The 19,432-nt window shown below is 40.4% G+C and overlaps 1 protein-coding gene across 1 annotated transcript in view; it reads right to left on the minus strand.

The window, feature by feature from the left end:
• Window positions 1–1,669: 1,669 nt before the first annotated feature.
• The window catches only part of LOC113133119 (neural-cadherin-like), a 79,723-nt gene continuing 61,960 nt past the window's right edge, over window positions 1,670–19,432 (minus strand). Inside the window, exons 24-33 of the mRNA XM_026311699.1 lie at window positions 18,869–18,996; window positions 18,561–18,688; window positions 16,872–16,995; window positions 15,127–15,307; window positions 14,796–14,962; window positions 12,226–12,490; window positions 11,401–11,584; window positions 9,616–9,866; window positions 2,841–2,995; window positions 1,670–2,236 (exon numbers count right to left, since the gene is read on the minus strand). Of these exons, the coding sequence (XP_026167484.1) occupies window positions 1,670–2,236; window positions 2,841–2,995; window positions 9,616–9,866; window positions 11,401–11,584; window positions 12,226–12,490; window positions 14,796–14,962; window positions 15,127–15,307; window positions 16,872–16,995; window positions 18,561–18,688; window positions 18,869–18,996 (2,150 nt within the window). The remainder of the gene's footprint in view (window positions 2,237–2,840; window positions 2,996–9,615; window positions 9,867–11,400; window positions 11,585–12,225; window positions 12,491–14,795; window positions 14,963–15,126; window positions 15,308–16,871; window positions 16,996–18,560; window positions 18,689–18,868; window positions 18,997–19,432) is intronic.

Below are 19,432 nucleotides of genomic sequence, written 5' to 3' on the forward strand. Positions count from 1 at the left end.
AACAGGTGGTGGGGAGGCTCCTGGAATTTCAAAGACAGTTTCGCTTACATTATGATGCAGCCTCCTAAGATTTACAAAGCCAAAGACCTCAAGCTATATAGCCCCATTTACAATTTTATTTTTGATTTTAATGAATTCAATGTGATTGTATTGTGTCCCAGTTTGCACAATCAATTGGTAGGAAAACTACAGTAAGTGAATTTTGCATAAACATCATGCATATAGAACTTTTTCTACTTTTCATGATTAATATTTGAGCCAAATTGTAATTCATGATGTCAGAAATAACCATGGACTTGTTCAAGGCTGCTGTACTTCTGAGATCCCGCTGTGAACAATTTCACTTGCACCACGGAGATAAATTGTAAATCTGGTGTAATGAGAGGTTGTTTGTACCAAATGCGGTGCCAGTAGCTCGCCAATAGGTGGCAGTGTGGGTTCACATATTCACCTCAGAGACGCCTGGAGAGAATGTAATCATCCATAATTCAGTAACAGCGTTAATAACGACAAGCAGAAGCAGGTGGAGAGTAGCAGGAATTTCGTGCTGATCTTTAGGCTCACAAAAGTTTTCCTGACTCGCGCACAGAAAAGCGCCTTAAAAACCCTCTGGGAGTTGAAACGATCCTTTCTCACTGGACTTCAGTGCGATGCCTTATGTAGTGGTGTAGAAAGACTGGAGGCAAAACATCAAGACCATCAGCTGCGCACAGCAACTCGGTGTGCGTCCCCCGCGGCTCGCTCCAGTGTCGCAGCTGTTTAACTCAAGTAATGCCGGCCAATTAAGTGTGGTGGAGGGCCGCCTAGTGGGACTTCCGCTCTTCAGGAGTATTGTGCAGGCTCCCAGCAGCTCAGGTCAGAAAGGCTACAGGCTCTGAGCATGAATGATTCATCCTGAAATCCACTCTGTTCTTCTCATCAGAGGTTTGTTGCTGGTGATATTTAGCTGAATAAGACAAGAACAGCTGTTCCACTTTATTTCTAGTTATGAATATTTTCATCACTGCCAGGAATAAAGGAAGACAAATAAAGTGAGACCAATTATTCATGTGTGCGTAATAAGCAAGACATCTGACTTCACTGCCGAACAGAAAAAAGCTGCCTGACCAACATTTGATGATGAAAGTTGGCTTGAACTTCAAAAACGGGAGATTTGGTGATGACTAATGTGAAACCGTGTTTGAACAAGATCAAACTGGAAATATTATCAAAGATATTCATTTATTTAAAAGAAGGGAAAGAAATAGATCATATAAATGAAACAAAGTCATTTTGTCACGTAAACGATTCCATGACTCATTAACAGCAAAAAGAATCAAGCTCCCTCGCAGGAATCCCATTTGCCGTCTCACTTGCAGACATTACTGTTATGAGATTTATGACATGAGTAGTTTTAACACAGGGCGCTTCCAAAAAGAGCTTTCTGTGGAGTAAATAGTACAGTGCAATGCCAAGTAAACAATACATCACATCTGATCATTCATTGGTAAACATCGTTGATATCAAAGAACTGAAATGTTCAAAGTTTCATCAATACAGTACATTTATAGCAGACTTCACACAGACCCTGGGCACCCTCCCAGTATTTCACATTTAATTATCTCCCCTTGGATTTCCACCGTCAGATCAGCGTTGCTTTTCTGCAACCATCAGTTCTCTGAGTGCGGTCTCACCCGCTCTTCTTGCAGTTCAGCTGCCCTCTGCTCTCCTTCACTTTGTCTCTCTGGCCCTCCGGAGTCTTGGACTCTCCTCTCAGATCGCTAACCACAGCTCGGAGGGTTTTGAACCTGTCTAGCCGGGTGCTCTGGGCCCCCTGATGCCTGACATCCGAACCCTGAGTCGCGCTGAGGGAGCTGAGGGAGCGCACCGCCGCCAGCCCGCGCTCCTGTCCGGAGAGACGGCGCGGTGTGGTCATGGTGCCGAGCTCCCCCGGGTGCTCCATGTCCCTGATGACCTCACACAGGTAGCGGGCCAAGTCCTGGCTGGAGAAGGAGAGGGTTTTCTGGGAGCGGCGGAAGGTCAGAGGGGAGGGCAGGGTTTCTGTCTCAGAGGGGGGGATCGCCAGACGCAGAGCGATAGCGGCGCTGCCAGTTTCGTTGGACACCCCCTTCTTGTTGTTGTCCTGGGGAAGCTTCGTCTGCGGGTAGGAGATGACGCTTTGCGGATAACTGTATCGGAGAGACTGCGCTGGGCTGGGCTGGAGGGAGCGCTGCAGCTCCACCATGTTGAAGGCATTCTGGCAGAGCAACAGAGAGACGAACAGGGAAGGAAAGAACAACAAAGAAGAAAATAGGCATTTTCCCCCTTGTGCAATCTTTTTAGGAATTTAAGAGATAATGAAAAACAACATTGCCACATGACACCAATCTGTGCTCAGAGCAGTGTAGCTCAGCTAATGCGCCCGCCTGCAAATGAACCTGTTCCTCAGACTAAGATGCTGGATCCACCATGTAGGAAGAAATGTTGGCAACAACAGCACAATTGATTAGGCGAGTAATTAATTATCTGATTGCTGCTGGTTGTGGTGCTGCGTTGGGAGGGGGCACACTGCTATTTTCAGCACTATTAAAACAGGCATTAACAGCTATTTGGTGTCTACTTGTTTAATTTCAGCTAATTACCTCACATCCATGGGTCTCCAGGGAACTGATATTTGGTTTTCATTTCAAGACACCAACTAAAACCGTTCTCTATCAAATGTTAATGTTTGCTGGTTTAGCCCCTCGCCCTTATGTGCATGCTTTAAAAAGAAGTCTGGAAGTATGGGATACATAACCATGGAAAAGAAAACTTCAAAGTGTTTAGTACTCGATTTACTTCCCCTGGGTGTCTGTCTTTACCTGGTCCTGCTCTCCTCCGCCTTCCTCGTCGTAGTTGAGCACATTTTCTCGGATATCCTCCCACTCTCCGTGGTGCGCAGACACATGGTACACACCCTCCTTAAGGCCCTTGTGTCTTCTCCAGCAGGAGTAGAGGAACAGGCCCAGCATCAACACTGAGGGGTGCCAGAGAGCAAGTTAACACAGCAGTAGCAGTCTCACATAATTAAAATGAGACTGTGGGCAGAAAAAAAACACCTATCTTTGGGTGCAATTGAAATTGACAGTGTCAGCTGAGAGTGAGATATCACTGAAACACTCGTAAATACCACATGGGCTATGTAATATGAATATACATGTATTTTTCATCAGATGTTATGTAACACCCAGCATCCTTGTAAATGAATAGGTAATGCAGACTAATCATATTTAAGTGTAAATGGATTTTCCGACACACTGATGTGTGCTGTAAGTCCCATTAGTTGCACTGACTGCACAGTTAAGACATACTAATAGAACATGTATGGAAACAAAGACACCACCTTTCCATCTACTCCCTTTGAAGTTGCCTCTCTGTCTCCTGTTTTATCAAAGACCGCAGTTCCTTGGAAACCTATTAACTGAATTTGTACTCCTCCCAGCTTAAACTCAAAGCCTCAGCGGCTCCACTGAATGTGGAGAGGAATGCTGCAGGAGCCTTGCAGGAAAGGTCCTAAAGCATACACATCAATCAGAGCTATTGTGTGCTGAATTATACAACATGCTGGACTGACCTTTAAAGTCCATTAATCTCAACCAATATTTTCCCCCATCTGCCATCCTTCTTTCTCTTTCTCACTACCTCACTATCTGTTTTTACTAGTGCACACTTTGACTCTCTTACTTTTTTATCTCTATATTTTTTTTGTTGTCTCCCTGTATTGGAGCATCCTTCTGCTTTTCCTCATCTTTTCCTCACTCATTAAGTTCCCCACTGTTCCTGTTGTTTCAGTCTCTGCCCTCTGTCTGGCCTCAGCTTTTATTTCTCACACTAGATAAGATCTTTTTCAACTAAAATAGTTTATATGTTGCGTGCTAAGTATCTGTTTAATTGGGAGTCTTCTGAGAAAGGCAGGGTAATCACATTAGTCTGGATTTTTCAAGTAATTGCTTCTAAAGAGAATAATGCACCAACAGCTCTTTGGGGTCACACAAACAGCCAGGTCCTCATAAACAAGGACAGAAAAACAACTCCCTGAGAGCTTATCTCTGCCGAATAAATGTTACCTCAATTAAAAATCATTATCTCTATTTATTCACTAGCTGGAACATATTTAACACCTCAGCTGCTAGACTTTCCTGTTTCTGTGCTCTTCTCATATCAGATGAAAAGAGAGTTTGTAAGCCCCCCTCCCCTCCCCTCCCCTCCCTCTGCTCCTAAGCTGGCTGTACTCAGTGTGGGGCAGAGGGGAAAGATGTATCAGCTGACCTGGCCCCCTCACTGCTGCACCGTAGCGGCCTTCGAAGAAAACACTAGAATCTCAATGAGGCCCAGCACCTCCTCACCTCCAGAATTTCCTGCTCTGAGGTGCTGCCTGGAGGCCCGCGCTCACTTCACCCCTCTATATCACTTGAGCTGGTATTAAACACATCTCTATAGGGGAGGAGTTCGATACACAGTGCTGAAGGGCTGCAGCACAACCCATCCACCACACACACTAACATAATTAGGCACAACTAAGCACATACTCTGACACAGTGTCTGCTCCCTGCACCTGCAGCCACTACTGCCCAGAGCTGTGTGCATGTGCATGGGCAGCTACATTGCAGTGATCCAGTCAGATCAATATCTCTCTGGGGGGAGAACAAACATCGCAGTCATTCATCAATCCATAATGCTGCTGCCTCTTTGCCCTGTAACCATTACTGTCAACTGGGTATTATGTTGTTAGCCTGGACCAGATTGTGCATTATAAATGAGTGTCCAAACAACAACATAGCTTGATCACAACACTTTCACTGTAGCTCCAGCCTGAGGTTAATGAGGGGGAAAAAGCGCTTTGAGACAGATGAAACACTGAGATTTGAGGGATAAGACAACAGATGAGCAGGAGGAAATGAGACAGGTGAGAGATGGAGAATAGTTGAAAAATAATTCATTTATAAATCTCTCAGGGAATAACAGGCGCTTTACATGTTTGATTAGCTTCCACGAGCCCATATGGGAAGCAATTTTTCCCCCATTCTTCAAAAACAGAATGTCAGATTTGATGCTGGACTAATTGAGGCTTGGTCAGACATCAGCTCATCTGGCTCTGTCAATAGCACAAGTTGAACTCATTCTAATTGGTGTGTGTTGGCTTACGTAAAAACCTTAATAATGAATGATCATTTTAACTTTTAATGCACATCGAGGCAGAGTAGGAGTCCCCCTTTAATTTAGCACCCAGCTAGCAGTCTTGCTTAGTGCAGGGAGTGTGCAGGCAGCAGGATGTGAGTGTGTGTTTATGGTAGTGGTCCCTGTGGTGGTGAGGATCATCATTAAACAACTGTATAACCAGCTTTTCATTAAACACAACCGCTGGACTAACTTTTTTTTCAGAACTATGGCCTGGTAAAACAGCTTCTCTTTTTATGTTTTGTGCTTAAGAATATAGTTTTACAATTTTTTTCTAGATGTGAAAATAGAGACACCAAAGAATGTTTTTTTTTATTAATTTGCCCCATGATGATGACAGAAAAGCTACTTCAAATAGACTGCACCTTCTTCTAGTTAGCATGCAAGAAACACATGAATTTTCATGAATGGTGCCAAGGCCGCACTTCTTCATCTTTGAAATCATTATCAAATATTGAAGACTGCTTTATACATCTCACTCACAAGTGTCAGAATAAATGATGTCCCAATACTAGCCACATGCCCTGGAGGGAATGTTGAGTCAGTTATTGAGGCAGGGACAGTGTATTGAATTGCCGAAGCATTTTATAAGCCTGTCTCTGACAGAAAGACTCATAAACAGCGATGTGGCCCTTCAGAGGATAGTGAGTGCACCAACATGCACACACACACACACACACCCACACACACACCTATCTTTTTGAGCCCCCCCCCCTTCCACCCAAAAAAAGTTTCTGTAGCTACAATCCTTAAAATGAACTACAATCTTGACCATGAATTAAAAAGATAGTTTGCCTTTTTTGACGCAAGTGTAATGTGTGTGGTTTATTGTATATTGAATCTTGGTCCTATTAGATCACAACACAGCTTATACAGTATCAACCCTGCAATTTTATTAGATTGTTTACAGCAGGCCCATAGGAGTGAGTGTGAGTGTGAGTGTGTTGTTTGTCTTTGTGTGTCTATATGTGGCCCTGTGGTGTCACAAACTGATGACCTGTCCAGGGTGTACCCCTGCCTTCCACCTGAAATAGAGCTGGGATAGGCTCCAGCAGATCCCCGTGACCCTGGTTAAAGGAATAAGCGGGTATAGATAATGGATGGATATTTACAGCATTGGACAAATGTCATCACCACTTAACTGGTTCAGGTTTAGAGCTGAATCAGCAACTATTCTTTTTTTTTTTTTTTTTTTTTAATTTTTTGGGCATTTCTGCCTTTATTGATAGGACAGTGGAGAGAGAGACAGGAAATCAGGGAGAGAGCAAGGGAAAACATGCAGGTCGTTTGTGACAGCCGGCTTGGGGGTCGAGCCGGCGTCCCCAGCGTTCGTGGACAGGGACACTACCACTACACCACCAGTGGCCCCCAATCAGCAACTATTCTGATAACAAATAAACCATTCTCACTGACACCAAATGTGAGGTTTGCAGCTCTTCTCAGCATTTTATCAGCAATGTCTCTGGGCTTTGAACTGTTGATTTGGAAAAAAAAATAGTTTGGAAGTCTCACCTCAATAAATTGCAGCAGTCATTTTATAGATTAAATAATTAAAACAGTCATGTTGTTGAGTTTTTTCAATTAAAAGTGATAATTTTATTTAATTATCTATAAATATAACATGGTGTTCCCCAGGGTTCATTTTTAGGCTCTAATATATTTGTTCAAGGTTATATGGTTATTATATTGTTCAAGGTTTATATGGTTACATATAACCATTTATATGTAACCATATAAATGGTTATGTAACCATTTATATGGTTACATAACACTACAAGCATTATTTTTCTTTACAGCTTTATATATATGATAAACAAATCGTCTCCAAATATTTGCAAAGGTAATTGAATAAGCTGCTCTGCACACTTACTGGTTGCAAATTTTGTGCACTAATTACTGTATTCTTGGCATAATATTTGACTGTGAACTAAAATTTGATGCATAAGAAAAATGCATCAAATTAACTGCTTTGTCAACTAAAAAAATATATCCAAAATATTTTAAACTATATACCTGGAAAGGGTCATCTATGTATTTATACCTTTTGCTTAAATAATGCACTCAGGCATAAGTCATACAGTTAAACTTTAAAATTCAACAGCTCCACTCTCAACAGGCACAAAGCAGAGACCACGTAACTCTCATCTTAGACTTATTGATTTTAAGATTCTGTTCCTCATCTACAAAGCAGTCAGTGGTCAGGCTGAGGAATGCATTTCTGAACTCATGACCTCTTATATGTCAGAGTACAGCCTTAGATCAACTGATAAGTCTTCAAAGTGAGATTTTTCCATGAAGGCCTTCAAACTCCCTCACCCAAGGTCTGCTAATTCAGTTATAACTTTCATAATATATAAATAATATATATTGTATAAAAACTCCCAAGGTTTTATTTGATTCTCTTCTGCACCATTATATGATTTTGTGAAGTGATTTATACTCTTATTATTGCTGTCAACTCATGATTTTATTTTACCTGATTTATCACAGAGTGAATTGCTTGGTGTCAGCTTTTCATCACATACCTCTGCCACAATTATGATTTAATATTTTCACTAGTGTGAGCATTTATTATTTATAATGTGCGACAACCAATCAGGCCGCATCTGCTAACCCTCCATCTGACTGCGTTGTGATGACTGCATGCTGTGCTGTAGCTGGGAATGTGCAGGTTTATTTAATGTTTAGTCACAATGATTGTAAGAAATGATTACCTTTTAAATTATTTTATTTTCCAAATACCTCATCAAACATTAAAGATCTGTAGATGTGCTGATCACAGCTCAGACCAAAGTCTCACACAAACATAATAATTACACATAATGCTGTGAGGCTATTAGATATATCACATAAGAGCTACATATGTTGTTACTTGTTTGTTTGCAATATATTGTAGCCACTCAGAGACATCACTATTACATAAAAAATTATTGAATTTATTTTTGTACTATTTCTAACCATGAATAGCAACAAATGGTAAGAAACAAGGAAGTAATTAGATGAATTTTAAGCTTTCCCATAGATTGAAATATCACATTTTCAATTACTGGTACAGCTTACGCTCATTAAAATTGGTATTTCAATGTGAATTTGAAATTTTACTATAATGTGTGTGTAGTTTGTGCAATTTAGATGTTTACAGATGATTTTTTTCTCTTTTTTCTGTATGGGTGGATTTTATTTTGAAGCCACAGTACTTGAGCAGGTGGATATTTTTTCATCATGGGATATAAATATAGTAGTTAATTGATTATTCTCCAGCGATCATGATTTCACATTTTACAATATAAAGTGATTAAAGTGTTGAGGATAAATACAAAAGATGCTGTTTGCTCCTGCGGTTAAAAGTTTAGTATCTTGTATTGTGGCAAAAAATATTTTTGTAGATGAGCTGGTTTTGTGCTGTACTTGCATGCTGCTTGCTGCCAGATATCAGGCCACAGGAATCTTGGCCCAAGTATTTTAATTTCTCCAGTACTATGAGAGAGAAACTCACTTGTGAAACACTTGTGTCAAATCTAACCTTCAGTATTCAAGTCATCCTGCAATCACTTGATTCTACTTACATTTAACTTCATAACATTAGGACTAGGAATGAAAAAAAATCTTCACCTAAATCTAAACTTTATTAAATATTAACCTAGACCTGAACGTTTCTTACTTTGGAGGATTTTCTTGCTGTGCATGTTCCCTGATCACAGCTCCAAACACTGTACATAACTCTAAAATGCTATATTTCAGTCCTTGGCACTATATGGACACATTTAGGCAGTCTTGGGAAAACAGAAATATACACAAATACATGGAAGGAAAGGCAAAAAAAGACATTATGGGAGTAAAATGAGTGGATAGTGGGATATAAAATAAGGTGGAAAGATAGAAAGTATGGCTAAGAGTGAAATTGCAGTGAGTGTGTAACTTTGGAAGCGACAGGGGACACAGAAGTGATGAGAAATATAAAAAAAAATACGAAAAGAAACTATTTAATTCTGCGAGGACTTTTACAACTTCCCCGTGAATCACAAATTGAGACATACAATGTTTCCCTCCCTGCTTTTCTTCCAGTGCAGATATTTGTTTCACCAACACTTCCACCAACCTCACATGCAGAAATCACATTCTGGCAGACTCAAGAAATCAATAAAGCTATACAAGCCATTTGTATAAATGAAGCACATGGATGGACAACAAATAATAATAATAATAAAACAGTGGATGTTGCACATAAAACCAAACAAAAGGTAAGACTTATGCAATAAGGATGAAAAATAGCAAAAATAAAAATTGAAAGTGATGAAAATCAATGTATTAAAGACAAAGACAAAACCAAAAAAAATACAAAAGACATTAAGAAACATAAAATGAGATGGTGACAGTGTTGTTACCACAGGTAGAAAAGGACATAGTCGACATAGCTACCTAGAAAGGCCATGACACAGATGCTGATGGCGAACATGGAGCTGAGGCTGAGACTGTTGCTGTCCTCATTGTGGAATATGGCAAGCACCACATCGCAGTGCCGCCCCCGGTAGCCCTCACTGCATTGACACGAGTAGCGGGATGGAGAATGAGCCACACAGGTGCCGTGGCGACACGGCCGGCTGGCGCACAATGTGTAAACACACACTTTGCCCAACGAGCTCTCTTTGGTTAGGTGGCCTGGAGGGCACCTGTGCCAAGAAGAGACAGCAGTGTAAAGACACGAGACACCTAGTAAGCTGTCAGATTAAAGGGAACACTGAATTCTACAGAACTATGAAACCTAAGCTGACAGTGTAAAAATAAATCCCTCAGGAGTTACACCTGTTATATCAGATTCAAAGACAGGCTCTGTGAAGGTTACATGGATTCAACTGTACATTAGGAAAAAAACATAAAGAGAAACCAAGTAGCAAAGATTGGCTTTGCAGTAGTACTTCCTTAGCATATTTGTACAAAATATCCCCTGAATATCATTGAACCTTGATCTCTGCTTCTTTCAGTGCGATGTATCCTGAGGCTGTGCAGCAATCACAGAATATGGATGTAACTTCAGTGAAAAGTCCCACACTGGTTTGAGTCTTGAAACCACAGCTAGAAGGCTTAGTGGTCCTGCAGGGTTTAAAGGGGTCTCTGAGACTTTGGCAGTTTCTGCTGTTATACACTATTCACTCAGGTGGAGACACTATTAGATAAACAGTTTAACATGAATTCAGCCTAGCTGCCATCTGGTGGACACTTTGATACAGGAAAACTCTGACCAGACAGTTCAATATAATTAGATGCATAGACTGCATGTGCTATTCGAGCAGTGTATAATCTGTAATAAGTAATTATTGTTAAATATGAATGTACTCTATATGTAGAGTTGTAAATTCTTAACCAATCAGTTATAGGTCTTTAATAAGTAATATAATCCTGTGCCTGCAACTTCTCAATGTTTGTAAACATCAATAAACATGCATGGGTTTTTCACTTTCTTCACTTTTTTAGAAAACACATAAGACATTATTGAGGGACTTTTACAACATCTCAAGCCCAGAAGTTGTTCTTATCACTCTTACTGCTAGCAGTTGCTTATTTACGCATCCAATCAGTCAAACAGTGAGTTGTGTTTCTGATTACCTAGTGAATGCTAAGACCAAGGTTCATTCTCTTCAATTCTGTTTTTCAATTCTACCAACTCCTGGGTGAAATATCTGGCTCTTGAGACACTAAATGCTCCACTAATGTCAGTTCATCAACTAGTCAGCTACTTGTGTGCCGTTTGGTGGTGAGCTGGTAATGCACACTGGGTTTTTAGAGAAACATTTTTGGCTAAAAATGACCCCATGGCCTGTCTTCACTGAATGTTTTGTTCTCATGATAAAACATGTACGCCCAAGTGCTGCTTCTCAGATCTTGTTTATAGTTGACAAATGATAAACTGCATTCAACCTAATGTGACCCACATTTCTAGCAGTTTTTAAATTCTTTTCCAGAAGAAGGTTTCATTATTTTGTCTAACCCCTGTAATAAATTTATACAATGTGGGTGTCAGTCTTGACATTGTTTGTTAATGCAATTTCTAAGTTTAGAGTCAGTTTTACTCATTTTATTATATGCAAGGCTATGGCCTGCATTTCTTGTCTCTAGATGTATGCGTGCAAATATGTACAGGACGTGCCTGCATACTGCAAAACCTAATTAACATCCTGGGTTATTTATTCTGTATATTTACAGCACCTGCACTCGTGGTGTCTCCAGAGGTCCACGCAGACCAAGGGAGAGGAACAGTGATGTTTCCTGCAGGCGTCTGAAGAACAGCCGACAGAGACACCCTGTGAAGTGACCACCTGAAGCCCCTCTGAATGCTGCGCCCGATCCAGGGGGATGGCGCGGCCGTTAAACCTCACATCTCGCAAACACCCTGGTGGATAGCGAGAAGAAAAGAGGAGGAGAAAACAAACAGTGTTTACAATGCCAAAAGACACACACTAAGACACCAGTCCTCAGGCAAAATCTTCTATGGATACACATTTCCAACGTGGCAGGGGTGTAAACTCAAATACACAGACCCACATACATTAATACACATGAATCGACTCGATGACACACCTGCAGATGCACACACATGCCCTCCTGCATGCAAACACACAAACAGCCTGAGGCTAAGCTGTCAGCATGAACTTCTTTTTTTGAAGGATATTTTCTCTGCTGGTTAGTTTGCTCACTCTGTGGGAAGCATGAGGTGAAACACACAATTTAAATACAGATCAGTGCCCACTTTCTTTCATCTCCTTGAAACTAAGGGATCAAAACGCTTCTTTGCCAGGTTGTGAAATGTAGAAACACCGGTGATAAAGATCAGCATGGAAACACTGTGTCCATTTATTTTAGCAGGTATACAAGTCCAATCCTTTGATTTTCCACAAAACTTAATTATATATTAACCTGTTAAATCATTCACCTTATTGAGTCTACCTCTTACCAACTAATTCACCTGATCACTTGTTTATCTCATCCATTCATGCAGTGCAATGCTATCAGAATACATAAGCAGCCACCCACCTAGGAAGCTCCGGTTGTGTCCTGAGGGAAAAGAGTTTCCAAGCATCACCACAGAGGGGTCAATAATGATCTCCTGGCTCCGCCCAGGTGAGGCAGTAACCTCTCGCCGTCCTCCACCTCCATCCAGCCGCAGGGTGAACTCCCTGCCGTAACGATCCATCTCCACCTCATGCCACTCTCCATCATTGATGCGGTAGAAGGGCAACGTGATGTTGTAGTCGCCATCGCCAAGGTTGTAGAATACTGCCGCCACACCTTGAAAAACCTGCAATACACAGTAGGGCTTATCTGATTTGAAATTTGGACAAGCATAAAACAATAAAGTCAATTTCATTTTTGGATGGGTTTCACAATTAAAGCATCTAAAATCTGTAAGTGGAGACTTTTGAACTTCAATAAAACAAGCTGCTTCTGTCAAGTTCTGTCATTAGTTGTAGTAACACTGTCTGAGTTGCTGTGAACTTCAATAGTTGTCTAAGTTTGTGAAATGGGTTCACATAAATTCTAAACTGACAGACCTGGACCCCAGCCATCTTGTGCTGTATTGATGGACAAAAACACAACTTGAGCATAATAATATTACGAGAAGTGGGCCAGCTCCTGTGGTGAAGAAAATTTGGATCAGGCAAGAATTGTGAAATTCAGCTACTACTAAAAGACTCTGTGGTAAACATGCCACTTTCAGTGGTAAAAATGGATTCAGCAGTTGCAGCACATCAGTGCATGGAAGAAGCTGGAGTCATCCTGAACCAAAGGTATACAAGAAACAACAATTATCTTCAGCAGTTAAGGATGAGCGAACACAATGGAGTCTACCAATGAGGGGTCCCCATAACTACAGCTTGTACATGTCCAAAGTTTAATTGGAAACTGTGGGGCAAGATAATTCACATTCAGCCCAGCCTACATTAACTATTGCTCCCTCAGCATGGGCCTCTAAAATGTGCCTACCTCGCACACACACAGACACACACACACACAGAGTAAAAGCTGACTGTGCTCTACCCTTCATCCTGCCCTGAAGTGCACAACAAAAATGAGCAAAGGACAAAAGGATTCAATCAATACTCAGGAAAAAATCTGATTATATAAACTTTCTGCAGTGATCACAGACTGACGCAATCACTATTATATAGAAATGTTCAAGAGAATTTCTGAAGTCTGAATTTCTATAGAACACTTCACACTTAATTCACAGTTAATGATAAAAAAGAAAAGGTGGTCTGTGGTGGTCTGTGACAAAGCAGTGCAAGCCACTCGCTCCCAAAAACTTCTTCACCCACTGCATTAGATAAATGTTTTCTTTATGGAGACACCATACCCCTTGGAGAGCTGCATGCTGTTTATACACGGCTACCCCCTGGTAACCTTTGTGTAAAAGTGAAGTTATTTATTCAGTGTGCACTCTATCCCATATCTACTCTGAAAAAAAAAGAGGAAGAGAGACAACCCTTTAAATTAGGTCTTGTTGTTGGCAAACACACCAGGCTTGTGCTCAAGTGTTTCTAAGAGCTTTGACACAACCATGCTGAAAATGCTTGCACATGCTACCACAGACAAACATCAGATGTTTTATCCAGTTCACCAATTCAGCTCTGGTGAGGATTTCATGGAGAGAGGCTTCACAGCCCACATACAGGGAAGGCTACAGCCTTTTCCTTTTCCTGTCACTGTGGGGTTTCAGCAAGGGAAGAGGACAGGGTTGTTTTTCCGCATGTTGTGTAAAGACCCAAAGAACAAGAGATGGGGGTGATGCTTTAAACAATGCTTTCTAACAAATAACAAGCACAAGCTCAAAGACAAGATGTTTTTCAAAGACAACCAGTGGAGTGGAGTACTCCACAATGGAGACAGGTTCGCTGCGAATAACTGACCTGTGACCAGCCACCAAGAATGATAGTGCCAGAAGGCATATTTACTTCCAGGCACTGTTCACACTTGATCTGTCAGTCAATGAGACAAAAGGCTTTGACAAGAAACATTGGCCTCATCTCCAGTCCAGAATGTGTCAGGCCGAAGAAGAAGAGAGGTCTGGTTTTCTCGTGAAGTGAAGAAGACTTGTCTTCTGAAGAAATGCGCTGCGTGAGCACCGCTCTACACCAGCTGTGCCAAAGCAAGCAGCATGTGTACAGACATGACTCTGAGCTCACCACTTGGAGCTAGTTGTGTCAAAACCCTCAAGTACAGAGCAGAGGATTTGACCTCCACTTAAGAGGATTCTGCCTTTGAATTAAAGTGCACACATTTGATTTCTTGTCATAGCGAATTGTGCTTGAAAAATTAACCAGAGACAGAAATAACCTTGAACAAATGAGGAATAATTTCTAAAATAGCAGCCTCTCAATAGCAGCATTCTGCAGACTTACTGAAAGACCTTGTCGAGAACATACATATGTCAGTCACCAGCCCCCTCAGTATCCACCCATACGTCTCCAACCCTGGTATTACTCACTCTTAGCCTGACAAGCATTTGCTGTATTCATTGTTCATGCACTTATAATCATTTTTAGACACACAAACAAAACAATCAAAGCTTTCAAGGTGGAGGGGATTGACCATTCATGACTCACCTCTAAACGCAGGTATTCGTTCTGCTCCTGAGAGAGCAGGCTGAGGATGACCCCAGCGATGGCACGAGTCCGAACCCCAGCTTGGACTCTTGTCTGTCGTGCAGGCAAGGACCACAGGAGCTGGAATTGAATGTGGCTCCGGCCATCGAAGGAGAACTCTGGAGCCACTTGTCAATCAAGCACACGTTCAATTAATTGAGCCATCATATGGAAAATACATGTAAGGTTTTCTTCTGCCAGAAGTACAGTGATGTTTCCCTTCAGGTCTCTGCAGAGATCTCAAGGTACTTTCCCTGAAAGCATTATGGTCAGCTAAAAGCAATTGTTTTACCTTGATCACACTGTGGTCCTGTAAACCCTGGCTCACACAGGCAATTGAAGGAGCTCCACTCGCCGTGACAACGACCCCTCTTGCCACAGGAGGAAAGCTGCTCCATAGCACACTGGTCATCAATAAGAGAACAACCTGGCACAGTGTTGGAGGATTCAGCTGGAGAACCAAGGTCATAGACCTGAATGGAAGAGCAGTAGGAAAATATGAAGAGCAGAAAATCTCTGCAAAGGGAGAAAAATGAAAAGGTGCAAATCTCTGTCCATGCAATCAGAGTAGATGAGTGAACAATGAAAATGGCATCTTGTGATTAGATGTAAGATACTATAACCTGACATCTGATTGCTAATTGTTTAATCATATACTACATCTTTCATTATCTTTTTTAAAAGTACTACTGTTATATACTTTCATTACTTATTTCCATATAGAGAATTAAATGGGAATAGGCACAGAAAGAAGAGTTCTAACCTACAAAATAGTAGAAAAACTAGATTACAGTATCCATTTCAATATACTATATACCATGGAAATGTAATAGGGCATTGTTAAAACACATATATGTTTACTCCATTATTGTATCTAATTTTGTCTGTTTGTATCTAATTAAATTCTTTATACTTTCTATGTCACAGCATTCTTAATGGATGCAAAGGACTTTGCAGATATAGGCTAATATCCTTGGGAAAGGTGGGTCATGTGGAATCTACAAACATATGAATCATACCTGTGTGCTCAGATTTGACAGAGTTATGACTGCCCATAGGTGTGAAAAAACAGCTATAGTGCAATACTAACATTCTGTTTAACCATCATTTTTATAATCAAATACTCAGTCATAGTAATCCAAAAAAATATAACAGATCCAATTTCTTAGTACTTTTTGTTTTGGTGATATAACTGCTGTATAAATACTTGGATGCCCCTGTTAAATTTCTGACCGCTAGTAGTGCTATGAAGCAGTGCTTTTATGAGTTGGTCGCATTGTGATTGTCTAGTACATTCACAAAAACTGCATGCAAAACACTTTGCTGCCAATGGTTTTATGCAAATTCGCAGATTGAGGCGTCAGTAATGAGCCAAGAAACAAAGTAGTGTAGCCAAAAAGTGCAGAGAAGAAGAAGACTGCAAGTAAATCTGAATGTAAACAATGCAGGTTTCAAAGCGGCTTCACAAATAATTTATAAGGAAAGAAATGCCTTCAACACAGTTGTTAGACGGCATGGATACAAGCAGGGTGTGCTCTCGTGAGAATCATTGAATGTAAACAGAAACCTTGTTTACAAGGACTCTCCACAGGGCACTTGTAATGAAGTATTTTTATGTTGCAGTATCATTGCTTTTACTTAAGTAAATAATTTAAATACTTCTTCCACCACTATCCTTTTCATAATAACTGAGTAGATTCAATGCTGTAAGCTGTACATCTGCAATAAATGGTACAGAAACAACAAGGATAGAATAGTTGCAGTACACCATAGTACATTTTGACTCCAGAGAGAGGAGAGAGAATGAAGAGCAAGTGACATCAGCATTTGTCAAGTTGTCCAGTTTAGCCATGAGGCCAATTTATTGTACAATGAAGTGGAGTCCTCCAGCACCTGTGTGACCTGTCCTCCAAATGAGTGAAGAACAGAGATACAGTAAAGCCATCTATTCATCTAGTCTCTTTGTCTACAACCAGATTCACAAACAGACCTCATGAAAATGTGTCTGCAGTAAACTCTGCTGGCTCCATACTTTACCTTGCTGTCCACAAGCAGGTTCCTTATACAGCCAGTATAGTGTTTGTGCTGCAGCTGTGGATATTGGTATGATGTGTTCTCATTGACCCCTCCAAGCTGCAATATATGACTTCCATTCAAATACCTAGGAAAGTAAAGTTAATCTCAATATACATGTTGTGAATGTGAACAGAAGAAAAGAAAAACAGGTGCCATGTAAGTTCTCAAGGTTACAACTCAAAGCAGATCAGCAACTATAAAGAAACACAGAATGCCTGCAAAAGAAAACAAACACAGACCATATGAGCTGTCAAGGTTAAAATTCATGGTTTCATTGTTTTCTTGCTGAGGCTGTCATCACTTGTACTGTTTTCTGACAACAAATATGACATCTTATTCTTGTTTTTTTTGTGTTATTTTGAAAATGCAGCATATGCATGATAGGTACAGTATGTGTCATTTGCCTAAAATGACCAAAACATAACTGAGTCAGCACAGCACCTCAGGTATTTTTAAAACTATAACTGGATCTACAAATACATAGAATACACAGAATGTTATTCTGTGTTAATTTTAGCTTGTCAACTCACACATTCACTGTTGAAAAATGTATTACACAATAATATTCCTATTTCAACTAACCTACAAAAGTAGAACGTAAAAGATTAATACAATTTAGAAATTATTAAAATAAGGAAACAGCCCCTTATGTACATTGTTAAACCACATAAACCAATGACAATGAGCACAGTGGCAAGCAAAGCAGACATAGTGGGAAACAAACTCAGCTGTGGTGAACAAAAACCCAGCAATGTACAGAAACATAGTCAGAAAGATTAGTTGCTATTTTATATCTGAGGATTTCATCAACAGTCTCTTCCCTCCAGAGAGGACAGCCAGGTACATTAAAAACACTCTGAGCCCAAAAACTGTCTGAGTCACAATCTGATTTGATTTTGATGAATGACGCAGCTTGCACATAAAGACCATTTTAGATGCTATTTACTGAACACAAGCATTTTTGTATAATAGACAAGAGGTAGAGACATTATTCTTTTTTATGTAGCAGGAGCATCCAGAGAACACAGGCTGTTTACAGAAAAATAAATATCGAGGGTTGAAATGCTACATATATTTTCATTTTACTCCAAGGAAGCTAGTATTTGTGAGAACGAGGACTCCCTGCTTAGAAAACTCACAGTGGATGTGGGCCCTTAAATGCATACACACTATACATGGAAGAAAATCTTTCATTATCATGCATAAATACAGTATACAGTACCTAGGTCCTACATGTCTGTATGCAAATACTTATGTATATCTGTATTTTTACCATATTAAAAACTGTTGCTACTGTGACTACCATTGCTCTGCTCTTTAGAGGAATGTTTACCGCCATGGTGGCATTAGACATTTAGACACAGTCCCTTATGGGCCATGCATGCTATTAGTTTAAAAAACTGGAAACAAGGGAATACTCAGATTAATAGTATGCAACCACAGAAAAACCCAGAACAAATACTGGACAATTTATAAACCCTACTTGAAAGCTACTTTTACATGTAGCAATATTTTTTTGATTGCATTAGTGTATTTTTTCATTCGTTTTTTTGAACTGGAAGCCTGAGGTACTTACTGTCTCCCTTCAGCTCTCCGAACAGCCACTTGGTTTTTATCTTGTCTTGGTCAGAATTTAATTATTGATCTTACTTGTCCCTGTTGGGTGTGACTCCACGGATTTCACAGGATGAGCGGTCCTCTGTCATTGCCCATGAGTCCACGCCTTCTGTCTCCATGACAATTGCACTGGAACATCGATCGAGAGTAAAGCGCACTTCCTGTAAATTGGGAGAAAGCAGAGGGAGGTCATCACTGCCCCATGTGTGGATGTGTGAGTGTATTGCAGCCAGGCACTTTCTACAAGTTGCAGCGTATATTCTAGTCCAGCATCTTCATGCACAAGGCAACAAAGCGTATGCGATGTATAAAGGCTCTTGCATGTACAATGCACTTCTTACTTTACTGTTGCTCCTCACATCAAGGCGATGCCACCGTCTGTCAGCCACCCCAATATTATTTGTTAACTGAAGGACCAAGGTCCCAGAACCATGATTAATTTTCAGACTGGGTATCCCACCAATCAGCTCTGAAAAGAAGGGAGTTCAGAATGAACATTAGCTACTCCAAAGCAACTAACAAAGGTTTTCAACCCCCAAAAAAGACAATTATAGATTTGTAAAATAAAAAACAATTAGTTTGTTGCCACAAAACTCAAAATGCAACAGAAGAAAATGTGAGTAACTACTTTGTGTTGGCTCAGTGAAACCTAAAGGGACATAAGAAAACATCTTATTTCAAAACAAACATACAGAATAAATAAAAACTCAGAGATGACAATACAGCACAGCTAAGTAATACCAGGAAATGACATCAGAAACGAGGTCATGGAGAATAGCTACAGGTGACATAAAAAAATAAATAATCAATCAATCAAAGGGTCAGTTCACCCAAATTTCAGAGTTTTACTGGATTATCCAGTAATGATGCCACTGTTTCTGGAAAGAAAAATCACATTTTTTAAT

This window comes from Mastacembelus armatus, chromosome 6 (genome assembly GCF_900324485.2).
Source record: "Mastacembelus armatus chromosome 6, fMasArm1.2, whole genome shotgun sequence".
NCBI classification, from domain to species: Eukaryota; Metazoa; Chordata; class Actinopteri; order Synbranchiformes; family Mastacembelidae; genus Mastacembelus; species Mastacembelus armatus.